Source organism: Lampris incognitus, chromosome 14 (assembly GCF_029633865.1).
Source record: "Lampris incognitus isolate fLamInc1 chromosome 14, fLamInc1.hap2, whole genome shotgun sequence".
Lineage (NCBI taxonomy): Eukaryota > Metazoa > Chordata > Actinopteri > Lampriformes > Lampridae > Lampris > Lampris incognitus.
Window position 1 is genome coordinate 24023454 of NC_079224.1, and position 26056 is coordinate 24049509.

A 26056-nucleotide genomic window follows, 5' to 3' on the forward strand; every position below is an offset into this window, starting at 1 on the left:
TTGTTTGGTGTTTGGTGCCCTACAACATATGTTTCACATTTTCTTTAGAAGTGGCAACCGCTATCTTATTGTGGTAGCCCTCTGCTGCTGAATAAATGGGAAGCTCATCTTCAGGAACATTTTCTCTAGAGTCCACCGCAGGTCCCTGAGCCAGTCTCTGTGAAAACAGCCACGGTCAAATACCGTAATCCAGCTCTTTTCATCAGTAACTGAACTCGTTGATTAATCTCAGATCACTTTTGAGCCACGGTTTCCGGGATTTTCCCCTCTGACCCAAATAAACCAGAAGGCCTTCTGCAGACTTATGATACTCAGTTTCAGGCTTCCCTGCTAGGAACCGTGGGACTATATCTGTGAGCCTGTTTGAATTATGAGGTTGTAACGTAAACAGAGGTGGTGCCGAAAAGTGTATTTTGCACATCTAAAATTGCAGTTGCCTTGTTTTAGTGATGAGAGACAGAATATTTTGTGCCATTACAGTAGTCATCTCAGTTTGACTGCAGTTGTAATAGTTGTAATCCATGTCCATTTACAATTTGTGGTCTTGATTAGATTATCTCCTCTGACCCCTGAAGGGTGAACACAAAATACTTTGGTGCAGGTGGGGGAAAAAAAGGAGACCAAACTGGAACATCCCCGCCCACCTACTGCAATATGTTGTAGTTGTGGGTTGCAAAGCGTATTAATCGATATAGAAAAGACAGCATCAAGCATGATGTCCTGTCACAAGAACCTGCCTGCAGTCAGTTCTTGAGATCATGACTATGGAAAATGTCGCGCAAATGAGCTGACCAAAGACTTTGCATTTATTTAAAAGAGAGTGAGCAATTCATAAGTCTTCTTATAACCTGCATCTATTTTACACCGATGGACTTTTCTGAGACTGCACCGTGTGTGGTGAATACCCAGTCTGACAGACACAGTGATGCCAGGCTCCCTGTGGATTATGTAAGGCAGGTAATAAGTCCTCTCACCTGGGTGTGACATGTCATGCATAGGCCCCAATGTAACACAGACATTTCAACTGATCCCATCACTGCACCTCCTACTGATCGGTGGCATACTTATTAGTAAGTGTATAACAGGCCTTTCCCTCACACATCTAGTAGAGTCTGCGTTTACAATGCAGTGGTGCCTCAACAAATACAAACAGCTTCGTCTTGAAAAGGATCCTTCTGATTTATGTCATACTCCCTCTCAGGACTGAAGAGCAATATTAGTTCTTTGATACACCATGTGGTGCAACCTGGATACATCGTCAGTAATGAACCCGGGGTCATCAAGTGTTTCGGGTCTTAACATCAGACACCCTTGCCCGAGCGACCCAGCCGGGGGTGATCAAGCCCCGACGTGTCCAGGTAGTACAATATACCACACGTCACCCCTCTTCACCTAGAGCCAACAGGAAACCTTTTCAATGGCTTTCAAGATGTTCCTAATGGCTCTTCTTCTTTGCAGCCCACAAATCCCCAAGAGTTCCACGACCCAGTGTAGAGACTGGCCTGCAAAGCTCCTGCAGCCCACTTCAACCAGCTCACAGTGGGCCTTCCACCCATTCCTCCGATACTCAGCTACCAGATCTACACACCTGGCCCTCTTCCTTTCTTGTGCCTCCTCCATCCGATCTTCCCAGGGGACAGCTCTAGCAAAACCACTTGCTTGGTTAACACAGACATCAGCACCTTGTCTGGCCTGAGTGTGGTAGCTGTGATGGTGTCCGGGAACCTCAGTCCTCTCCCGAGGTCGACCAGGAACTGCCAGTCCCTTGCTATTGCAAGCAGCCCACCCTGGGCCTTTGGCTGGGGCTGGAGCTCCTCCCCTGCTCAAACAAAGGCTATGCTGAATTTGGTTGGGTGTTGCTGCTTGCTGTAACTGATCCCAGTGCAGATGGTGTCTGCTACTGCCCACAGAACTTGGTCATGGTGCGAATGATCCCACCCCTCTCCCAAGGCCTTTGGACAGCAGCTCAGGATGTGCTCCAATGATCCTCTTTTCTGGCAGGTGAGTCCACCAGGCCCCAGCTGAACAGGTTGGAAGGGCTCGGGGGTACATCATACACTGGACCAAAAACTTGAAGCGGTATGATTCCGCCTACCAGAGTTCTCACCAGGTGATCTTTCGGTCAGTTGTATGCTCCCATTTGGTCCAGGCCCCCTGCTTGCACATACCCACCATTCTGCTGTAGCGAGCTTCCTCTACCTCTGTGAATACCTCCTACTGGATCAGCTTTCGCCTCTCCTTTCCTCGGGCTTTACCGTAGCAAGGTCTCGAGTTGCTCCCAAGCCTGGCCCGACCAGTTGCCACAGTCCCCAAAAGGATGCTGTGCCACAACCTTGCCTCAGCCTGCTCAACTGCCACCTGTGCATGCCACTTAAAAAAACAACAAAACTTTATTTTGTCATTGTACCTTACAACAAACTGTATTCTTACTGTGAATTTGTTCTCTGTATTTAACCCATCCTATTGTTTAGGAGCAGTGGGTAGCTTCAGCGCCCGGGGACCAACTCCAGTTCTTCTTTCCATTGCCTTGGTCAGGGACACAGACAGGAGTATTAACCCTAACATGCATGTCTTTTTGATGGTGGGAGGAAACCGAAGCACCGGAGCACAGGAAACCCACGTAGACACGGGAAGAACATGCATATTCCACACAGAAAGGACCTGCCTCCTGCGTGTGCCACTTACTTCCTGTTCTGACCTTGATAACCACAGAGAAGACCTTGGTGTCAGTGAAATCCCAGTAGAGCAGGACCTCTCTGGCATGGGTGACCTTGAACTCCTGTGCCAGACTTCTAAGAGGAAGCTGTAGCTTGTGTTATGCCCGTAAAGGGCAATGCTGCTTAGGCGCTGCGGCAGGCCCAGCCATCTGTGCAGGAACTGGCTGATCTTCGTTTTGAAGCCCTCTCCATGATGGTGATTGAGACTTCACAGATTAGCAGTGGCCAGTGGAGTCAAGGCAGGATTTCATGTTGATATATCCAGGCCTTGAATTTTCAGGAAGTCCTGACTTGTCCGCTGTGGAGAGCCAAGTGTTGAGGTCATCGCTGGTTGCCTGGCATGCTGCTGTGTCCTTCAAATTGCTGGTGGAGATCTTACCCAGGCTCTTGACTGGCTTTTCAGTCACAGATGGAATTTGAGTGCCTCCCAAAGAGAAGCTGAACTGGTCGGTTATTTTTCCTTTCCTGAGGACCAGAGACCTGGATTTTGTGGGCTTGAAACTCATTCTTGTCCATATAATGAGCCATTCAAGTCCATGAAGGAGCCACCTGCAGCCGGGCACTGATGTAGTTGTTACCGTTAGTTCATCCGTGAACGCTCTGATCGGGAGTTGTCGGGTGCCAGATTTGGACCGGGGACCTCTGCACTCCACTCCACTATGTCTCCTCCCAGATGATGACTCTCTTTTATAGAAGTTTCATTGAAACAGTTTTAATGTACTGTATTGTTGCTTGGTTTGGTAATTTGACCCTGGCCGATAAAAAAAAAGGCTTGAAAGATAGGCTCCAGGATCCCCGCGACCCTGAGAGCAGGATAAGCGGTTTGGATAATGGATGGATGGATGGATGGACTCATCAAATGGGCTAGTAAGATTTCAGGGGGAAGTCAAGCCCAGCTTACCGACCTATATAATAGGAAGGTGTTTAGAAAGGCTACTTCCCTTCTGGAATGCCAAGGTCACCCCCTTCGGGTCAGAGTTTGAGCTGTTACCCCCAGGTCATCTGTTGAGGGTGCCCTGCATTAGGACTAAGAGATACAAGGCTTCCTTTGTCCCCACTGCCATTCAATTGTTAAATGGTAGATAGTATTCATCTGTTGTCTGCAGATCACTTGTGTCCATGGTCTGTATATTTGAACTCCTTTGGTTGTCCTGCCCGCTATGTCCTGTTGTTTTTTGTTGTCCATCAGTGATGTATCAATTCTGCCTTGGTGTTTGTGTTTTGTTTATGTGAGTTTTATATAAACTGGCGGCAAACGAACTTCCCTGTCTTTTGACTTGACTTCTGCAGACTTCACAAGCACATTCATGGTCAGCGTAAACAGGGACACAGGAAATATAGACAATCTTTACCTTAAACTCCCTATTGATTTGGTCGGTCGTGTAATATTAAAATGGGGATCTCTTGAGCTTGTTTGATTAAATGTATTGGCAAGGGGTTATATCGAAAGAACCTTTGATAGGGTTTAGCCTAATACGCATTTTTGTTTGAGGAAATGTGAGGAGCTGTGATTTTTACTTCCAAGTATAATTAAAGTGTACATAATCAGTTAATATACACGCTTTCTTCCCCTTTTGAATTGGGAACGTGCCTATAGTTTGGGTACCCCTGACCCATTATGCCCAAGCCTAATATGCATTTTGGTTCTATGAAATCTAAGGAGCAATAATTTCTACATTTAAGTGTATTTGAGCCATAACTAATAAATGTATATCAATTTATAATCAATATTTATTGTACTGTGTTTGGTCCATGCTACAGTGTGTCTGATCACGTGACGGCGTGTGCACAGAGTCCGGTCGCGAGGAGAGGCTCCGGTCGGGGTCGAGCGCATGCACGGCATCGGCCCCATGTGACCGCGCTCACTACCACCACCACCTCACTCCCCACGAGCGCGGCTCCACATGTACGGTTAGTGAGACCAGTCAGACCAGTACAGGTAGTGTGATGAAGACATGGCGTGGCACGCATATCCGAGATGACCGGGGGTTTGGTCAAATAAAAAGTCCCCCTTTTCTTTTGTCGCAAAGAGAGGGAAACTTGAAACAAGGCTGTTTTTTTTTTGGAGTTCCATCTCCCCTCCCCTCTCCCCCCCCTCTCTCTGCCCAGGCTGAGGATTTGATTCAAAGTCGAAAACCAAGATGGCCGCCGATTCCGTGCAGGTAGGAAAAGTTGACAACTGTTGCGAAAAGTGCGCAAACTTGTTCGGAAGAGTTTATTTTTCACTTGGTTAAAAACTCTGCGTGGTAGAAGTTATCCGCTGTGTCACAATCGGTAGATAACTGGTTCTATTTACGAGGAAAGTTGCCTGCTCTCCAAAAGGCTTGTCTGGGAATCATCCATGGATTGAGGCCTGGGAAATAATTATCTAAATATTCCAGTTGGTTACATGGATCTTTTGAGTGGAATCCAGGACGTGATGGAAAGTAACGGCACATTGATATTATGTGTGTTTGTTTGCTTGTTTTTAACGCTGATAAAAGTGCATAGTTTTACAAACTGAAAAATCCAGTAGTGCTTTTCAGCGCCACAGGTCCTCACGTTACTTTTTGAAACACAACAGGCGTCCCAACGTGTAGTTAAGGTTTTGTCCATTTCAATCGGGTGTTCGTTCACTATTGTAAATAAAGTGACAATTGTTTTCCATTTCACGCGTCCGTTGTAAACAATGGGTTTTCAAGTGCTTCTGGACTGCCTGTTGATTTTTTTCCCCCCATAACACGCTTGGCTACATGGGCTAGATGGACTGAAAGAACAATTGTCATGTTATTAAACTCGTAGGCTAAACGTTATTCTGTTATGCAGACATGTTTATAAATACACAGAAGTAATGGGAATAGAGTTTAACGCACCAATAGAAAGCGAATGCATTTCCACGACTCTCTATGAAACGTATGACTCAGGATAATGTGGTTTCGCTATGACGTCAGTTTTAAAGTAAACTTCAAACGCGAAGTTTGGAGCGTCTGTTCAGCCGTTACTGTTGACGGAACTAATACAACTTGTGACAGATGCGATCAAAGTATAATCAAGTCCCAAGTGTCGCTCCAAATGTCCCTTTCAGGAAGTCCCGCTCGTATCCATGATATGTCACCCACCTTTTATTTTGAGTTGGAGCCATTACAACTCCTTGAGTATATCTGTATGTAAAAGACAAAGCCACCAACAGCGGATGTGGGAGAAAGATTTTCTTTGACTCACGTGGCTGCACGAAACCGGTCATTGAGTCAGTATGATGACATATTGCTATGTAGTGGAGTCTTACGCTGAGAACAGGTCAGATTGCAACCATAAAATGAGTTATTTGGCTCGGTGATAAGAGATCAGTGCTCCATCCTCATAGAATGGTTTAATTACTAATTGGCCATGTACAGCTGCAATGAGATGTCTTCAGATAGCTATATGCAATATTCACCATTGGGTTAAGGAAGGAATCTTTTATGCAATCAGTTAAGTCGAATGTGGAAAAAAAACGTGTAATGGGAAAATTCAAGCTAGACCACCTGTTTCTCAAGAATAGAAATGGCAAAAATGTAAGACGGATTTGTACGTGTTGTTATCCAGTTGTATTTGCTCATATCTGACAGTTCATTTGGAATATGCAATGAAAAAAAACCTCACAGGGTTGACAGCTGTGGTCGCCATATGGCAAGAGGCTGCAATTTTTTTTCTTGGCAGAAAAGTTGCTTCGGACAGTTCCTTAAACCCGGTGTATTGCCATTGTGCTGAATCCATAGCCTAAAAACGTCATAGTCACTGTTAGAGAAAATCACGTTTTTGATTTTTAGGCTATGGATTTGATTCTGAACATGGAAAAGTTTAATTTCTTAGCTTGCCAAACATTTTTGAGCATACACTGAAAAAGTAACTGTTGATTTGTCCTTATAATCCTAATACGCTCATAACTTTTGCTATATTAAGTAAAATATTTTTTCTATGTTGGTATCATCAACTTCAGTCATAATATAACGCATTGTGTGTCAACATTATTAAATATATTGTGCCACACCAGCATATTTCTTATATCATGTCGATACTTTTAGTGTGAGTGATTAAGTAGGTAAGGAAAAGTACATTTGGCTGAGGTGCATTCACCATCAGCAGTTGTGCTTACGTCTGGCATGGTTCGACATAGGTTTAACCTTTACGCCTCACCACTGATACAGCAGTTGGACGTGGTCCTACTCAGCAAAGCAACAGGTGTTCAAATGCTCAGTTGTCGGTACACTCTCCTTGTGGCATGGTTTGGGACCATAAAAATGAACTGTGACTGGTCATATGAACTTAAAGGCGTTACTTAAATCTTGACTCGGGATTTGAATAAAGATTGTGTGAAGCTGAGGTTTGTAGAGTCCAAGTTTACTAGGCTGTGATGCTTGTTGGGGTCAGACACTAAGCACTGACCAGTGGCAGGGGGACCGGCGGTGGGCTGAGAAGACATGGTGTCAGGTTTGTAGGCTGTGAAAGGCTTGGTGTAAGAAAGGGCTTGGCCTTGAGCATGAGTCTGGATGGTGGCCTCAAACTTTTCCATTGTCCCATTGTCTAAACAGAGCTCTTGTTGTTGGACTTGCAGCTTTCAGGCTTAAACTGCCAAGTTAACCTGCTTACACTTGAGGTTCAGCCCTGATGTTTGCTCCATTTTCCAGTTGCCTTTTATGTATCAGGCACTGAAAGGCCTCCTGGAACAACGTCAATGTGTCGTGGTAACACTTAGCGCCAATTTGCCTTACATTTGTATCTATAATTCTCGACATTTAAGATTGAATAAAACCTGCTGTTACTCTTTTTCTGTGTGAGACACTATTTTATGTCTGTTAACTTAAAGCTGCAATCCTTGGCTTTTCTTCATTAAGCTGCTATTTTATCCATTCGAAACGTGACGACGATGTGTCGTTTCTGTTGGACAGGCAATCAATATTATAGTGAAAGTGTTTCGATATAGTTTGATGTAGGAGGCAGTGAGAAATAGACCCGTTTCAACTGATTTTCTTGGACTACAAACAAGGTGTAGCAGCCATTGTTGCGCGTGTGCCATCAGCTCAGCAGTAAACAGCTCTCACCCTTGTAAAAATGGGATCCTTGGACCAAAACTAATGCAGCCAATCTAATGTATTAGAAACGACCTCAAACTATATCGCAACACTGTTCTACAGTAACATTGATTGTCTGTTCAATAGAAGCATTGCCACATTGGCTTCATGTTTCAGTCGTTTTTCCTGCTGGAGTTGTTTTCAATACTAACATGTTTGTTGCATTAGTGTTCATGCAACCCAGTCTAAAAATGTCACCAGCGGTGTGTGGAGACTGGAGCCTGTCCCCAACCATGGTAAAAGATGCCAGTTGCTATTGTGTAACCTGACTCCATGGTCCAGATGGAGAAAATAACGATTTACTGATAGAGAAAAGCCACAGATGTCAGCTTTGAATTAATCAGGCCTGTATTTTATTAATTAAATGGAATCGCTCAATATTGCATCTTTCAGTGAAGAAACTGCCATTGTGTTGAGTTGGTGTGACTCATACATTTTGACTTGGGGACAGTATGGGCAGAGCAAGTAGTAGAGCTACAGTGTGCAGCAAATTTCCTCCATCCTGAAACAGATGCATTGTAGTTTGAGTCTGAACAATTGCTTACGATTCCTGCTTTACCCGTCTTTGAACCAATTTCTCCTCAGTTCCTGGTTGGGCGCCACCCTCTAAGCAGGCGGCACGCTTTAGTTGCAAGAAATGATAAGGCTTACATTCACCGAACAACCAATATTACTAAAAATAGCAACTTGAGGAATAGTGAAGCAAACATGCAGATTTTGGGCACACCTTCCGCCCTTGTGATTTGGTCCCTTTGTTGGACCGCAGATTAAATGACAGACCTTCTAGGTTACTCGTTGATTTATTTCCATTTTATCTGATTGGCCTACCATGGATTTCCTTGTATTGTTGCACTGTAAAAAAAAGGCCTTGTTCCAGTGTCTGTCTGTTATCCTCACACCTTGCTGTTCAAACATGGCTATAGCACAAGCAAGTTCTGTGGGGCAGTGAACAAGCCAAGAGAGTTTGCCCCCCCCAATCCACTTTAAGGAGTTATTACCTCCATTTTACCTATGTGTCATCCAGGAGCCTGTGGACAAGGATATGTGCAAACTATAGCTTCCTCTGAAGTCAGCGGCTATAGAGGAGAGGGAGGAGTTCCTCAGGGGCCGGTTGGTCAGGATGGCCTTATGATGACTTGTGAGTTTCAGAGGTGCAAGTAGGGCTAGTCAATAATTCAGTTTTATTGTTTACTGTCTTTCAATCTGTATTGTTTCGGGATGAAATTTGGAAGTTAACCGATCGTGAAATACAATTTTGTTGTCTGAATTAACGGTAAGAATCTAATACCTAAAATTTCTCACAAAACGAGATCGGAAATATTTGAGGGTGTATTTGCAAAGTAAATTTGGTTTGATATCATACTTTGCATTACCAGTCAGTTAAATGTGATGAGCTGCAGTCAGATTTTTACACGTTACTTTTGCTTACACTACCGTTCAAAAGTTTGGGATCACCCAAACAATTTCGTGTTTTCCATGAAAAGTCACACTTATTCACCACCATATGTTGTGAAATGAATAGAAAATAGAGTCAAGACATTGACAAGGTTAGAAATAATGATTTGTATTTGAAATAAGATTTTTTTTACATCAAACTTTGCTTTCGTCAAAGAATCCTCCATTTGCAGCAATTACAGCATTGCAGACCTTTGGCATTCTAGCTGTTAATTTGTTGAGGTAATCTGGAGAAATTGCACCCCACGCTTCCAGAAGCAGCTCCCACAAGTTGGATTGGTTGGATGGGCACTTCTTTGAGCAGATTGAGTTTCTGGAGCATCACATTTGTGGGGTCAATTAAACGCTCAAAATGGCCAGAAAAAGAGAACTTTCATCTGAAACTCGACAGTCTATTCTTGTTCTTAGAAATGAAGGCTATTCCATGCGAGAAATTGCTAAGAAATTGAAGATTTCCTACACCGGTGTGTACTACTCCCTTCAGAGGACAGCACAAGCAGGCTCTAACAGGTACTATTTAATGAAGATGCCAGTTGGGGACCTGTGAGGCGTCTGTTTCTCAAACTAGAGACTCTAATGTACTTATCTTCTTGCTCAGTTGTGCAACGCGGCCTCCCACTTCTTTTTCTACTCTGGTTAGAGCCTGTTTGTGCTGTCCTCTGAAGGGAGTAGTACACACCGGTGTAGGAAATCTTCAATTTCTTAGCAATTTCTCGCATGGAATAGCCTTCATTTCTAAGAACAAGAATAGACTGTCGAGTTTCAGATGAAAGTTCTCTTTTTCTGGCCATTTTGAGCGTTTAATTGACCCCACAAATGTGATGCTCCAGAAACTCAATCTGCTCAAAGAAGTGCCCATCCAACCAATCCAACTTGTGGGAGCTGCTTCTGGAAGCATGGGGTGCAATTTCTCCAGATTACCTCAACAAATTAACAGCTAGAATGCCAAAGGTCTGCAATGCTGTAATTGCTGCAAATGGAGGATTCTTTGACGAAAGCAAAGTTTGATGTAAAAAAAATCTTATTTCAAATACAAATCATTATTTCTAACCTTGTCAATGTCTTGACTCTATTTTCTATTCATTTCACAACATATGGTGGTGAATAAGTGTGACTTTTCATGGAAAACACAAAATTGTTTGGGTGATCCCAAACTTTTGAACGGTAGTGTATGTAAACAGATATGTATTTGATATATAGTATGTGTGTGTGTATGTGTGTGTGTGGAATGTGTGTGTGTGTGTGTGTGTATATGTGTGTATATATATATATATGATAGGCTCCAGCATCAGCATCCCTGAGAGCAGGATAAGTGGTTTGGAAAATGGATGGGTGTGTGTGTGTGTGTGTGTGTGTGTGTATATATATATATATATGTATATATGTATGTATATGTATATATGTATATGTATATATAAGAGCACTATCCCTACTGTTGAGTGTTTCTTTTAACAAAGTTTCATTTATATATATATATATATATATATATATATATATATATATATATATATATATATATATATATATATATAAGCGATTTTTTCCCGGAAACAATGGTGTAAATAAAAGTGCTCAACAAATGAGGAGCAAAATATTAAGAGCTTATATATGTACTATATATATATATATATATATATATATATCCATTATCCAAGCCGCTTATCTCAACCAGGGTTGCAGGATGCTGGAGCCTATCCCAGCAGTCATTTGCGGCAGGTGAGGAGACACCCTGTACAGGCTGCCAGTAAATATATATATATATAATATCCAAGTCTTACTAAAATGTAATATATATATATTACATTTTAGTAAGACTGGGATGATACAGTTTGTATTAAAACAAAAAGTTGTTGCAGTGAATTGTCTTTCTATTATCAGCAGCCGGTTATGACTGTATTGGTTTGACCAATGTATGGCGCTGTACTGGCTTGCCTCCGTAGGGATGTCCATAGAGTGCAGCTCTTAGCGCATTCAGAGGGGATTGGGTTCACGGGTAGGGGAGAAAAAAGAGGCACCTTTAAATTTAACTACCGACTGCATTGAGAGTTGATTGAAAGTACATATATCAAAGCTGTCTGCTATGTTTTGAATTTTATTACAGTTGTTGGGTTATTGCTTTACCAAGCTCTTCTTCCTCCTCTCTCCCACCGCACATGTTGCTCTCCGGGGGGTGGGAGGGGCATTGAACGGCCAGTGTTATGTTTTTAACCGGGGTTAATTTTAGACACCTGACACCTTCTCCTCCCTTGAGTGAGATTAGGTCCCATTCTGGGCTGCTGTGACCTCACAGAGTGAGGAGCTAAGAGGGATTTGGCTGTCCTTCCTCAGACAGTTAATCTTCCCTCGCTTATGTCAATGGTCTGTGTGTGTGTGTGTGTGTGTGTGTGTGTGTGTGTGTGTGTGTGTGTGTGTGTGTGTGTGTGTGTGTGTGTGTGTGTGTGTGTGTGTGTGAGAGAGAAAGAGAAAGAGAAAGAGAAAGAGAAAGTGTGAGAGAAACGCAGACGGATACTGAGTGATTTTGAGTGAATGACTCTAGCTTGTGACTTAGCCTGTGCCAACTATGATGTTGCATAGCAGTTGTGAGGGATAACATTGGTACTAATAAAGCAAGAGAACTTTACTGGTGTGTCTGGACAATGACACGCAAGGCACTGTAGCTGGCCAGTGGGACATGGATGGACTGGTTTGTTCAACGGATGTCATAAATATGGAAATTGATGACAGTGACAATATTATGGTAAGGCAACACCGAATCTCGCAAAAATCAGAATTTTTCTCAGACTGGATGAATCTGTCTGTTTTTGATTGCATATATCAGTTTGTCTGTAATCCACCCAATGGGCATACATTGCGGTACGTCATATCTGAAAATTGTGTGGGCTAGCTTCGCTGGATGTTTCTTTTACGTCAAAGTCCTGACAGGTTAAATGTCACAACGTACAGATTTGGCAGTGATTGCTGCATGATGATGTGCAATTAGATCAGAACTCATTCTCTCCTTTTCCTACAAATTGAGAAATAATCTTACCCCAGCAGCCTGTTGTTTAGGAGGCTTTTACAGGGCTGAGAGTTTTTGGTTCAGCTTTACATATTACACTGATGCTCTCATTCAGAGAGACTGGCCAAGTTTACCTTAAGTGAGTGCACTGTATAGTGAGAATGTCTATACCTTGTCAAAGCTTGCACCTCTGAAAACAGAAACATTTTTGTTTTAGTGTGCAAATATGCTTGCTTGATTGATTGATTGATTGGTCAATTTGCAGTCCTAATTGCCAGTCGCAGCAGGCTTAGGTCTCAATCATGCTATGTTTTGACTGGCAATACGTCACCACTGTGTATAAGATGACCTTTTTAAAGCTGAAACTGTCCAGGAAGTCACCTACTAATCCCTCTTTAGTTAAGATGCCTGTTGTGAGGATGCAGGTCATGGCTGGCCAGCAACAGCAGTAGAAATACTAAGGAAGGAGATTTGCCCATTTAAAAAAACAAACCCTTATACTGTTTACAAATGTTTGTTTGTTACACAACCCAACATGGATGAAATTGTTTGTCAATGAATATTGGTTCTATACATTTTTGATTTGTTTTCTTCTTCGGTGTGCACAGTCACTTCAAAATTTCACTCATCTGAATGGTGTCCATTGTAGAAGTTTGCATGGTCCTGCTGTACTAAATTACATTGAGAGCATTGGACAGAAGTGAAAGCTGATACCTGAGGTCATATAGATTACCATAAAATGAGATTCCAATCACAAAATTGACAATGTGATAAAAGAGAAAACTCAGAGACCCTTTACTAATGTCTTTTGCTCTGTCCATGTGACAGTTGAAGGAAACTTAATTATCTTGAAGTTGTTGCTACATTATCCCTGTCAAGGACTGGGTGTCGTGAAAAAATGGTAAAAGCCCCAAAGTTACTGCCCTTTTTAAATTTGTTTGAGCGCTATCTTAAAAAGTAACCTGAGTGCACAGATTATTTGTTTTAATTAGGGACTTCACTGCATTCTGTCCCCTCCTTCATCTCTGTCACTGTCCGTCCCGTGCTTCTCCTCCTCAAACATTGCTTTTCTTGTCCTGCTGCTCCTTTTCTTCCTCCTCCTCCTGTTCTTTCTCAGGGGGATGCCAGGGGCCAGCTGGTGTCAGAGCGGCTGGGTCTAGGCCACAACCTGGACCTGTCGGACACCATGGTTCAGCAGAAGCTGGATGAGATCAAGGAGCAGATCCGCCGCGAGATCCGCAAGGAGCTGAAGATCAAAGAAGGAGCAGAGAATCTGCGCAAGGTAATGACCTGATCTACTTATTTATTTCTCCAACAAGAAGTCCTCTAGGTAGCATGTTGGAGATTTGTGCACTTTGCTCTTACGATTAAATTTGAAACACTGGAGGAGTCCACTCTGTAGAGTGCAGTTCTCCACCAGGCGTATGTATCGCTCCTTCTCTGGTGTTTGAACTTGGTGACAAACCACCCCTTTTTTCGCCTACTGGGGAAAAAAGGGGTGGAAAAAGAAGGGAAATACACGCACACACGGACAGAAAAAACCAGTGATTTTCCTGCCACTGTAAGACTTTTGCACAGCGCCCAAGTCGATTGAATGGGAAATATGGAAAATAAAAAGTTGTTGATATACAGCACTCAAGCTAAAAAAAAAAATTACCTAATGAAAATGTTTTGCCTGTCAGTCTGTGGAGCCGCAGCCTCCCAGGTGGACCCTTGCACAAAAGCAGTCAAGGCTGACATGAAATTACACAGATCGGGTTATCATAATTTCAAAGCCCTTATTAAAAGACTTCAAGTTCAAATGTGTTAACCATTGCAGTTTTCATGATATAAAATGAATCAAGGCGAATAACTGCTCTGCTGACTGACTTTCATTCATAAAACAAAGGTAAGAAAACATAGCTCAGCCATAGGAAATGTGTTATTGTAGCTACTGAGATTGTTTCCAGTTATGACTGTAATAGCTGTAATCCTACTCTTGAAATTGTATTTTTATAGCAGAGTTTTAACAGTGGAGACTATGGCACTTCCATGTGGCGGTGAGGTGAATAAGGCGAATTATTTTTGGTTCACCCAGTGTTCCTCCAGTTCTCCTGTGCTGAGATCAGCATGAATGATTTGCTGGCTTGCGAAATACAATCACTTCTCATTTAATTTCAAGACTCCTACTCAAATAAATAAAAGTTTTGATTCAACCGTAGATGTGAGTTGCACATGTGCATGGCAACGGTAAGAAAACATAGCTCAGCCATGGGAAATGTTTGATTGTTGCTACTGAGATGATTTCCAGCTGTAATTGATTAATCCTACTCTTGAAATTGTATTTTTATAGCAGAATTTTAACATTGGAGGCCCACGGTTGCCCACGATTGACTCAGATTAGGCAGCAGCAGAAAGCAGCGTTGGTCAAGGGAGCTAGAGAGTGAATGGAGAGAGGGCGCGGCAGTAGTGAGAATGAATGTTTTTCAAAGGTTTTGAATCACCGCAACCACGAGAGGTTCTGCTAAACTGCACAAAACATTTTAGGCTGATAGGTCCAATAGTTTGCGAGATTAGCCGCGGACACACACACACACACACACACACACACACACACACACACGCGCGCGCGCAACTGAGCACATAATCCCCCCCAGGCTACTGAATGGCAGAGATAAAAATGTCCTCACCATGCCATTAGATTAACCTTAATTTGCCCCTCAAAATGTACCAAGAATCTTGGAATATATCAAACAATACTGAATTTGGAAAGTCTTTCCTTCACTTTGACATGTTCAAAGTGATTTGTTTTGTTTCAAAAGTTCCCTAATCAAGAATTGTTCACAGCTTTCCTAAAAGCCTAGTATGTCAAACAATGTGTTCTAAGATAAAAAAGTACGACATATTGAGCGGTTTTGTTATGAATATATGGTTTAGTGACTTGCAAAATGTATTTATTTGCAAGATGAGTGGCCTTCAGAACCAACAAACCAGTGTTCTCATTTGATCTTCTTTCTTTCATTCTAAGGTAACCACAGACAAAAAGAGCTTGGCCTATGTGGACAATATGCTGAAAAAATCCAACAAGAAGGTTGAAGAACTACACCAGGAGCTGCAAGAGCTCAATGCCCACATCGTTGTCAAAGACCCAGAGGAACTACTAGGTAACTAGAGGGAAGCTACGGCCAGGTATTCCCGGGGAGTGTCAGAACTAATCCAAAAAAAAAAAAAGCATTGGTATGTGATGCCTCCCAACACTGCTTTACTTCTTTACAAGTATAGCATCGGTGCTAGCATGTTCTTTAAAAATCAGACCAGTACTTGTTTTTGTATCCCATTCAGAGCGCTGGTTACTTGAGTTGTAAGGTCAGTTACATACTCAAAACACAAATGCAGTGCAAGTAGAGAGCATTACTTAAAAATTTACATTAGAGATTGCCTATGCTTGTTGTCCAAACAATACCTAATGGGTATATGCTCTCACACACACACACACACAGCATTGTCACAGTCTTGTGCGGTGACTCATTCTCCAGGGGCTGACATTGTTGCATTCCACATTCCACCAACTGTTACAATGGACCTGACGGTTGTTGCCCTCTGAGGCTGTTGAAAGCCAGCTCTTGTGAATTAATCGACAACAATGGAATATAGAGAGCGTGTACCTCAATGGGGGGTTAGGGTCTATATAGCACCATTGCAGTGGTTGCTCCATGGAGTAGCTGTCGGCAAGAGGCCTGGTAACAAAAGGAGGAAAAGGAATTATATTTGTTTGCTTGCTACTGTTGCATCTTTCCCGCTCAGTTGAGTGAGGTGTGTGTGTGTGTGTGTGTGTGTGTGTGTGTGTGTGTGTGTGTGTGTGTGTGTGTGTGTGTGTGTGTGTGTGTGTGTGTGTGTGTGTGTGTGTGTGTGTGTGTGTGTGTGTGTGTGTGTGTTTGTTTGTTTGTTTGTTTGTTTGTGTAGGTGACGGGGGTGGGCACACTCTCTGTCTCCGTAAATGGTTGTCCTAAGTGGGAACAACTTCTGCTTGACTTATTGACCCCTTATCTGATGAGAGAGGGCTTTTGTTTAGTGACGCAGCCCCAGCGGTATGCCACTGGTCATTTCGAGACGATAGAGAGGGACTGACCAGTGTTTACCTCCAAAGTCATGGGACAAGTCAAGTTCCCGAATAACATTCAGTTGTTAAATCTACAGGAGACATTTGTTGTTTATAGAACAAGGTAGAGAAACCTTTGGGCGGTTGGGGGTGTTCTGGTTATTGTCAGAGGAGTTACCGAACTGGGTTCAGACTCTGTCTGTCTGGGATTAGATTTGCTGATGTAGAGTCACCAGCAGGGATGCGAGGGAAGATAAATCCAACTAAACTTTGTTTAGCCACAATTTTATTCACAGAATAGTTCTCCCACCTTTTCACATTGACATAAATGGACAATTGTCCACACACATCACATTTCAACTTATAAAGTAGCAATCAATACCCAGTGAATTTTATAAAATGCGTTATGAAAACAGGTCCAAATAAGGATGAAAAAAATGCTTTTTGTAAAATGATTGTTGAATTTTCATTCGATTGGTAAGTATGCCTTATGATGTTTGCCGACTGGAAGGCTTTGTTTAACTTTGTAGATACACTCATTTATGAAGGGAGCTAATATTAAACTCAATGTTAAACTTGCATTGTATTCTGTGAATGCAATAACTATTCATCCCCTCTAATTCATGATATGACATTTTCAGTAACTACAAATGACCCATCTCCATGGGTGTGGGACCAGTTTACTTTCCAGTTATGATGTCATTGTTTAGAGAGCATTGCCGGCATGTTTGTTGCTGACCCCTGATGGTCACATGGAAGTTGTTTGAGGGAGGGCTCCTCTTGTCATCTGTCCAGCAGTGACATCAGCCTGCAAGTTACTGAGTAGCCCAGTAAGTTGACATCAGGCCTTGCATGGGCCAAACTGGGAGAGGGGGACTTGAATGATCATCTTGCTGTTACATCTGCCAAAATGCCACACCTCAGAGGGAGGGAAACCCCAGTGGCTAGCTAACTGACAGTACATGTGCTCTCTGCTCTGAGAGACACACTCACACACACCATATCATTATCGCACACACTGACTCTTGCGTAAGGGGGGAAGAAAGCTTTACGTTAAGCTTAAGGCATGCAAGCAACACACAAATATACAGCATTGAAGGATTCTTTTAAAGGTTACAAAATCAAGCATTTTATTGTTTTGCTCACTGATGCCTCATAAAAAAGGGGACATGTATTCCATTTGTGATTACGCATGCTTTATGTATAGTCTCATGTTGCCTTCATTTGGTGGCACATGTTGACGCTAACATCACTGTAGCATTATATAACTACTTGGCTTTAGTTCTTAGGTAAATGTATTATTTTAGTTGTGAGCACTAAGAGTTCTAATTTGCAAATCTTTAGCAGTAAATATCTACTTGGGCTCAAATATTCCAACAGATCAGCCAATTGTAGAATTATTTGAGAGCTACAGCAAATTTTCTGGCATTGCCTACCAGTCTTCATGCCGGTTAGTATAACAAAGTTACCCATTCTTACAGTTTTAAAGTCGGTTGGCAGCAGAAACAGCCAAGAGCATTCAAGATGACATGGGTAACCTCATGACCGGCTACAAAACAAAAACACATAACCAATAGTTGAAAGTTGTTTCACAGATGGCATACCAACATGCGGTTCAGGTGGGGAAACTCCAAGTGTGTAGTGAGCACACATCTCCCATGGCATGTTTTTCCCACTTGGCCCTGCCTTACCATGGGTATCAATGAGAGAAGTGTGTCCGAGGAACTTGACATCCTCCCGTCTTAGCCATTTTTAAAAAAATTATTTGAATCTTAGGATGAATCGATTAGACTTTATTAAATAAAGTTCAGTGAATCACAGCATCCCAACCTCCATTTCCCCCCAGTATACTGCTGGTGTTCAGGAGTCTTCAGACTATGTTCTCTTTCACCGAATCACTCAGAATGACTGAGTCACAATGATCCGTCTGCTGATGTTTGCCATCTGTCCCTGTTGGTGTCTCTTGTCCCATGAGAATAACCACTTTTCCATATCCCTGTCAATAATAATCACTTGAGTAGGTCCTGCAGCCATATACCAATCAGCCAAAACATTAAAACCACCTGCCTAATATTGTGTAGGTCCCCCTTGTGCCACTAAAACAGCTCTAACCCGTCAAGGCATAGACTCCACAAGACCTCTGAAGGTGTCCTCTGGTATTTGGCACCAAAACATTAGCAGCAGATCCTTTAAGTCCTGTAAGTTGCAAGGTGGGGTCTCCATGGATCGGACTTGTTTTTCCAGCACAGCCCACAGATGCTCGATTGGATTGAGATCTGGGGAATTTGGAGGCCATGGCAACACCTTGAACTCTTTTTCATGTTCCTCAAACTAGTCCTGAAGGATTTTTGCAGTTTGCAGTTTCAGAAAACCGTTGCCATGAAGGGGTGTACTTGGTCTGCAACAGTGTTTAGGTAGGTGGTATGTGTCAAAGTAACATCCACATGAATGCCCGGACCCAATGTTTCCAAGTTGAACATTGCCCAGAGCAGTGTTTCCCAACCCAATCCTCAAGGACCCCCTATCCTGCAGATTTTCATTGTAAACTTGCATAGGTAGCCCTGCTTGTACTTACTCAACCAATCATCTCATAGCACTTAATTATGCAAGGTGTGCAAAATCTGACATTCATTGCTGATTGGTTGAATAACTGCAAAAAGGTACCTATTCAGTGTTGCAAAGAAAATCTGCAGGATAGGGGGTCCTTGAGGACTGGGTTGGGAAACACTGGCCCAGGGCATCACACTGCCTCCGCCGGATTGCCTTCTCCTCATAGTGCATCCTGGTGCCATCTCTTCCCTGGGTAAAGGACACACATGCAACTGGGTAAATGAAAACTGATTCATCAGACCAGGCCACCTTCTTCCATTGCTCTATGGTCCGGTTCTGATGTTCACATGCTCATTGTAGGCACTTTCGACGTTGGACAGGGGTCAGTATGGGTACTCTGACCGGTCTGCGGCTATGCAGCTCCATACACAGCAAGCTGTGATGCACTGTGTTCTGACACCCGTCTATTATAGCTAGCATTAACTTCTTCAGCAATTTGAGCTACAGTAGCTGTTCTGTGGGATCAAACCAGATGGGCTAGCCTTTACTCCAGACAAGCATCAATGACCCTTGGGCACCCATGACCCTGTTGCCTGTTCACCGGTTGTCCTTCTTTGGACCACTTTGATAGGTACTGACCACTGCATACTGGGAACACCCCACAAGACCTGACCTTTTGGAGATGCTCTGACCCAGTCATCTAGCCATAAAAAAAAATGGGGGGGGGGGTTTCCTCCCTTTTCCTCCCAATTGTACTTGGCCAATTACCCCACTCTTCAAAGCCGTTGCAGTCGCTGCTCCACCCCCTCTGCCAATTCAGGGAGGGATGCTGACTACCACATGCCTCCTCCGATACATGTGTAATCACCAGCTGCTTCCTTTCACCTGGCAATGAGTTTCACCAGGGGGACGTAGCATGTGGGAGGATCATGCTATTCCGTCCAGTTCCCCCTCCCCTCTTAACAGGCGCCTCAACCGATGAGAGGAGGCGCTAGTGCAACGACCAGGACACATACCCACATCCGGCTTCCCACCCGCAGACACAACCAATTGTGTCTGTAGGGATGCCTGACCAAGCCGGAGGTAACACGGGTATTCGAACCGGCGATCCCCATGTTGGTAGACCACGGAATAGACTGCTATGCTACCTGGACGCCCCTAACCATTAAAATTTGGCCCTTGTCAAAGTTGCTGAGATCCTTACGCTTGCCCGTTTTTCCTGCTTCCAACACATCGACTTAAAGAACTGACTCTTTAATTGCTGCCTAATATATCCCACCCTTTGACAGGTGCCACTGTAATGAGATAATCAATGTTATTCACTTCACCTGTCAGTAGTTTTAATGTTTTGGCTGATCGCTATACATATGTAAATAATAATAATACATTTTATATGTGGGTGCCTTTCAGAGCGCTCAAGGACACCTTACTGAACACAGTTAAAAAACAAGCAGCACAGTATCAGACAAAACAAAGCAGGGTAGACAATAAAAAGTTAATACAACAGATAAGTATAAAATCATCATCTGCACAAAACTCAGTGAAGTGTGGATCAGACTGAATATGCCAGTTTGAAAAAAAAAGATGTAGGAAAAAAACTTTAATTCATAGCAGTACAAGCCTGTTATAACGCTATAAGATGCTATATATATATATATATATATATATATATATATAATATTTGTATATATATAATATAAAATGTGGGTGTGGGTGTGTGTGGTTGTCCTTCAAGGTTGGCAGGTCCCTCTGAGACAATCTGCATTATTGTTTGTTATTTAGATATTGCACCTGTTAAAATATCCTGTGAAAAAAGGACTGAATTACCACTCTTTTAATTACTTTACTGGTTGCTTGCCTTACCTAAGGATCGTTCACAAAGACAAACTCATTGACTCTGAAACAGAACTTGTGCTACAAGTTGGGAGAAGTCGGGCAGGTTTTTGCTTTCTCTCCCTACCTCATCTATGTGTGTGAAAAAGTCGGTTTTCACTCCATGCGCTGACGGTGCGCCCAGGGAAAGGTTTGCTTTGCTTTCTTCAAGTCCAGGCATGAAAAAAAAAACCCCAAAACAAACAAACCAGTGAGCTCATCCCACAGAACTGTGGTCCAGCTCAGGTGATAGAAGACCCCTTTTTTTTTCAATCTTAAATTCAGGTGTGAACCTGTGTATTCATGGCACTTGCAGGGCCTTTAACAGCAGACCCAAATGCCCTGTGGCAGCAATAGCAACCCAGAGCTGTTGGATCCAACCATCTCTGAAAACTGGGCAAAAGGAAAAAAAATCATTTGAAATATTTATATGAAGTTCCAAATATTTAAATTATAATGAGACGTTGTCAGTGATGTGTTATCATTGAACAACAGCTATAGTGTATTTGCATCAACATTAATATCAATGCAAGTCCTTACTTGTTCTTTTTTTTCTGAATGGATAATGCCTCAAGGGTTTCCCTCTGTTCTGTTACAGGTGGAACAGTTTTCCAAATGCTACAGGGCATTCTGTCAATCACTGTACCAAGGACTACAAAAAACCCTCAATTAGTAATTTTCTCTGTTTAAAAATTTCTACATATGTGGCAAGTACTATGTTTCTCTGAAAAAACACTGACAGAATTTGATTAACATAGGTGTTAAGTTAGCAAGTCAAATTTATTCTGCCCATTTTGAAAGTGACCCCATTTGAAATCACTGAAAGCTTTACACAGTATGGATTATTGTTGACACCGCCATTCAGTGTGACATTAATATTACATCCCCAGGAAGATCTATTGAGCATCCTTCGAATATGAACATATCACTTTATGGTAATTGGTCAATTGAAAAAATGTATAGCCAGGTAATCAGCAGAGGATATTGTGGCTTTTCATGTGTTTGCTCTTATTTTAATGTCATTTAATGCCAAGAGACAATAATGAATACATAGGAAAACTATTCCATAGACTGAGTCCATCCCTACAAAGTCAGACTGCATGTTAGATTTGGAGCCAACTTTTAGTCAGACTTGTAATAGACATCAGGGCCTGTGTCTTACACTCGGTGCACATCGGGACCATGCGCAACACAAGTATCTGCTAGTTTCAGGCTGACATAGTTGTAATTTTCCTGTCAAGTGCCCACATTGTTCAAATAACAAATGCACTTGCTTAAAATTAGGTGTGGTCAGGCACATTGTTTGCACATTGCTATCTTAAGACAGCAGAAAGCGATTGTGTAATTGACCAGCAAAAATCTGGTCTTAAGTCAATGGCGTAGTATTTTACTGTTATTTTAAGGGCGCATTATTAAGATGGTAATATGCGCCTACGCAGACGGGTGCACAGCTTTCCTATAATTTGGCAGATCCGCCATTATAATGACAATCTGCCAGGGTACAAGCACACCTGGCTTTTAAAGGGAACTGGAGATAACACTCTGATTGGTTTATTTCATGTTACGCCCAAAACACACCTATGATTAATTAAGAGACCAAGTACAACCCCTTTGAACCATGCACCTTACTTTGCGCTCATATTATCTGCCATTAAACTAGCAAAATTGGATTTGGATATACACTTGCACTATGTGCTTAAGACTGTGCACTCAGATCGTTAAAATATAGCCCAGCATGTCATTTACTTGCGATTCCTCTCATGTCAGTGTGAGCTATCCGGAGTAACAAGAAACAAGAAACCATCCAGTTTGTCCCTGTAACAAACGTATTTAAAGTATTACGGCTGCCTGAGTCTTCTGTGTACAGTTTCTAGCTAGTGAAAATGCTGTCTGTTGTGTTGTAGTTGGAAATGTCTTCTTGTTGAGCTGTGAACCTCCTTGGCAAGGCTAAAAATATGTCAGCTAAAAATAGTTATTTACAATCCGTTTTTGACAGACCTTTCACAACACGACACCCTATGCATATCTGAGCTTATTTTGAAAGTAATACCTTTCCTTTTTCAGATGAAAAATATTCCAAAGTGCATCTCAGACAAAACAATATCTACTTTGAGTCATTGTTAGTAGGGAAATGGCTGCACAGTAACAGTACCATTGGTTATTCTGTCAATATTCCCACTCCTAAACCTAGTAGTATAGTATAACTTTGCAATCTACTGATTCACTTGATACAGTGAATCATCAGAGTCTGCAAAATAAACTCGACTCATTTCAACTTTCCTCTTCTGTGGTAATTATGCTGTCCCCATATCCATCTAACAGGTCCCAAGTGGTTAAAATAGGTCATGTAACATAACTTGTAACATGGGAGTTCCACAAGGCAGCATTTTTGGGTCCTTTACGCTTTCTTCTGTATATCAATGACTTTCGCAATGTGTGTAAATATTCCAATTGTCTACTCTTTGCTGAAGACACTCCATTTTTCTTTCTGATTCAAACCCTGATGTCATAAACTCAACACTCTCTTCTGATCTTCACTACTTACATTACTGGTTGAAATCTATTCATGTAACTATCAATGTCAAGAAAACAAAATATATGTATTTCCATTCCTCTAAGAAATCTATATCTATCTCTGACCCTATTCATTTTGCAAGTCAAACACTAACCATCACAAAAAACTACAAATATCTTGGGAGTGTTCCTTGATTCACATAACACTTCTCAAAACCACATTCATAATTTAACGAAGTAGCTCAAATAGAAATTGTACGTTTATAACAAGGTCAGACCATATCTCAACCATACTGCCTCAGGCATACACTGATCAGCCAAAACATTCAAAACCACTGAAAAGTGAAGTGAATAACATTGATTATCTCATTACAATGACACCTGTCAAGGGGTGGGATATATTAGGCAGTAAGTGAACAGTCAGTTCTTAAAGTTGATGTGTTGGAAGCAGGAAAAATGGGCAAGCGTAAGGATCTGAGCATTTTTGACAAGGGCCAAATTGTGGTGGCTAGACGACTGGGTCAGAGCATCTTCAAAAAGTCAGGTCTTGTGGGGTGTTCCCGGTATGCAGTGGTCAGTAACTACCAAAAGTGGTCAAAGGAAGGACAACTGGTGAATTAGCAACAGGGTCATGGGCGCATATAGCTTATTGATGCGCTTGGGGAGTGAAGGCTTGCCCATCTGGTTTGATCCCACAGAATAATTACTGTAGCTCAAACTGCTGAAAATGTTAATGCTGGCTGTGACAGACAGTTGTCCGAACACAGTGCATCACAGCTTGCTGTGTATGGGGCTGAGTAGCTGCAGACCGGTCAGAGTGCCCATGCTGACCGTTGTTCACCGCCAAAAGCGCCTAAGATGGGCACATGAGCCTCAGAACCAGACCATAGAGCAATGGAAGAAGATGGCATAGTCTGATGAATTATGTTTTCTTTTACATCATGTGGACGGCCAAGTGTACGTGCATAATTTACCTGGGGAAGAAATGGCCAGCGGAGGCAGTGTGTTGCCCTGGGCAATTTTCTCCTGGGAAACCTTGGGTCCTGGCATTCATGTGGCTATTAATTTACATACCACCTACCTAAACATTGTTGCAGACCAAGTACACCCCTTCATGGCAATGGTATTCCCTGATAGCAGTGGCCTTTTTCAGAAGGATAATGTGCCCTTACACACTGCAAAAATTGCTCAGGAATGGTTCGAGGAACATGACAGAGTTCAAGGTGTTGCTTGGCCTCCAAATCCCCCAAATCACAATCGGATCGAGCATCTGTTGGATGTGCTGGGAAAAAAAGTCCTATCAATGGAGGCCCCACCTCGCAACTTACAGGACTTAAAGGATCTACTGCTCACATCTTGGTCCCAGATACCACCAGATAGACCTTCAGAGGTCTTGTGGAGTCCATGCCTCGACGGGGTCAGAGCTGTTTTGGCAGCACGAGGACTTACACAGTATTATGCAGGAGGTTATAATGTGTTGGCTGATCGATGTATATCTACATGCAGTAATTTTTTCAACAATATCCCGCTGTCTCCCAGTTTGGTCCCTCACCACAAAGGAAACCATTGAGCCAATAGCAAGACTCTACAATGGAGCTTATAAGATCCATGGCAACCTTCCCCCTTGTACCTCCCCACTGCACTGCACTTTCACATTGTAACGCCCTGACTTTTCAGAACTACATGAATAATCTAGCTATTAAATTTTACTTTCAGATCAAAAACAACAACTACCCTCTAACACTGCTCTACTACCAAGACACAACACAGGACAGGATCGCATCACTAGATCAATGTTACATGCACTTATTCCAGTTCTGCCTTACAAAAACAACTATGGTTAGAGATAATTTTTTCAAACCTACACTAAAATCTGGAATAAAACCCCATATTTGTTTTCGAGCAATATCCTTTGTTACACACATCAAGCGGCATATAAGCACTATCTCATGAAAGGACACACCTGCAACCAATGATTCAACTCACATATACCATCCTACTCACTCCACTTAAGTTCTTTCCTCTGTAGTGTCTGTTTAGTTGTTGGCTTTTTTTTCCTGTAATTTTTTTCTGTTTTTATTTTGTATTCTAGTGTGACTCTGTCTTCTCTGTGCTGTAGAACATGAACCTGCTCTAAACCAGTTCTAATTAAGTCAGGCCAGTTTAAATGTAACACATTTTAACATCTGTAATGTTGCTTTTAATATTTTCCAGTATAATGATAATAATGAATGTAAATATAATCTCTCTATTATACTTGGTAACATTGTTGTATAGATCAACTAGTAATTCAATTGGGTAAAGAAAAAATGCACTCCAGGTTATGTAGTTGCTCCAGCAGTCGCTAACCTGATCTCTCGGTCATTCTTTTCTCAGAATGCCCTCTGACCCCAGACACTCCTAACAGCGAGGCCAGAATGTGCACTAGCAGTAGCCGCCTTGCCGCCCTGAAAAAACAGAATGACATTGAGCTCAAGGTCAAACAGGGTGCAGAGAACATGATTCAGATGTACTCCAATGGATCCTCCAAGGTAAGGATATAGCAAGTAATTTTTTTTCTTTCTTTAAGATATATGAAAAAAACCTACTGTTGCCCCTCATTTTCACCTGACACCCAAGTTACAGCTAAGGCAAAAAGGGTTTTGGAGCTTTCCTTGTCAGATAGTGCTGACACATCCATGTTTGAGTGTGAAAACATGCAATAAAGTGCACCTGCCACTTTAGGAAAACTGTTTCTCAAAAAAGCCACGTGCACTGCTGAGTCAAGATGTATTTTCAACTC

At 42.3% G+C, this 26056-nt stretch overlaps 1 protein-coding gene across 1 annotated transcript in view; it reads left to right on the plus strand.

Annotated features, from left to right (window-relative positions):
• The first annotated feature begins 4695 nt into the window (after positions 1-4695).
• pkn2a (protein kinase N2a) overlaps positions 4696-26056 on the plus strand; it is a 54092-nt gene continuing 32731 nt past the window's right edge. Inside the window, exons 1-4 of the mRNA XM_056292817.1 lie at positions 4696-4879; positions 13378-13542; positions 15268-15403; positions 25651-25805. Coding sequence (XP_056148792.1) covers positions 4859-4879; positions 13378-13542; positions 15268-15403; positions 25651-25805 — 477 coding nt within the window. The 5' untranslated portion in view covers positions 4696-4858. The remainder of the gene's footprint in view (positions 4880-13377; positions 13543-15267; positions 15404-25650; positions 25806-26056) is intronic.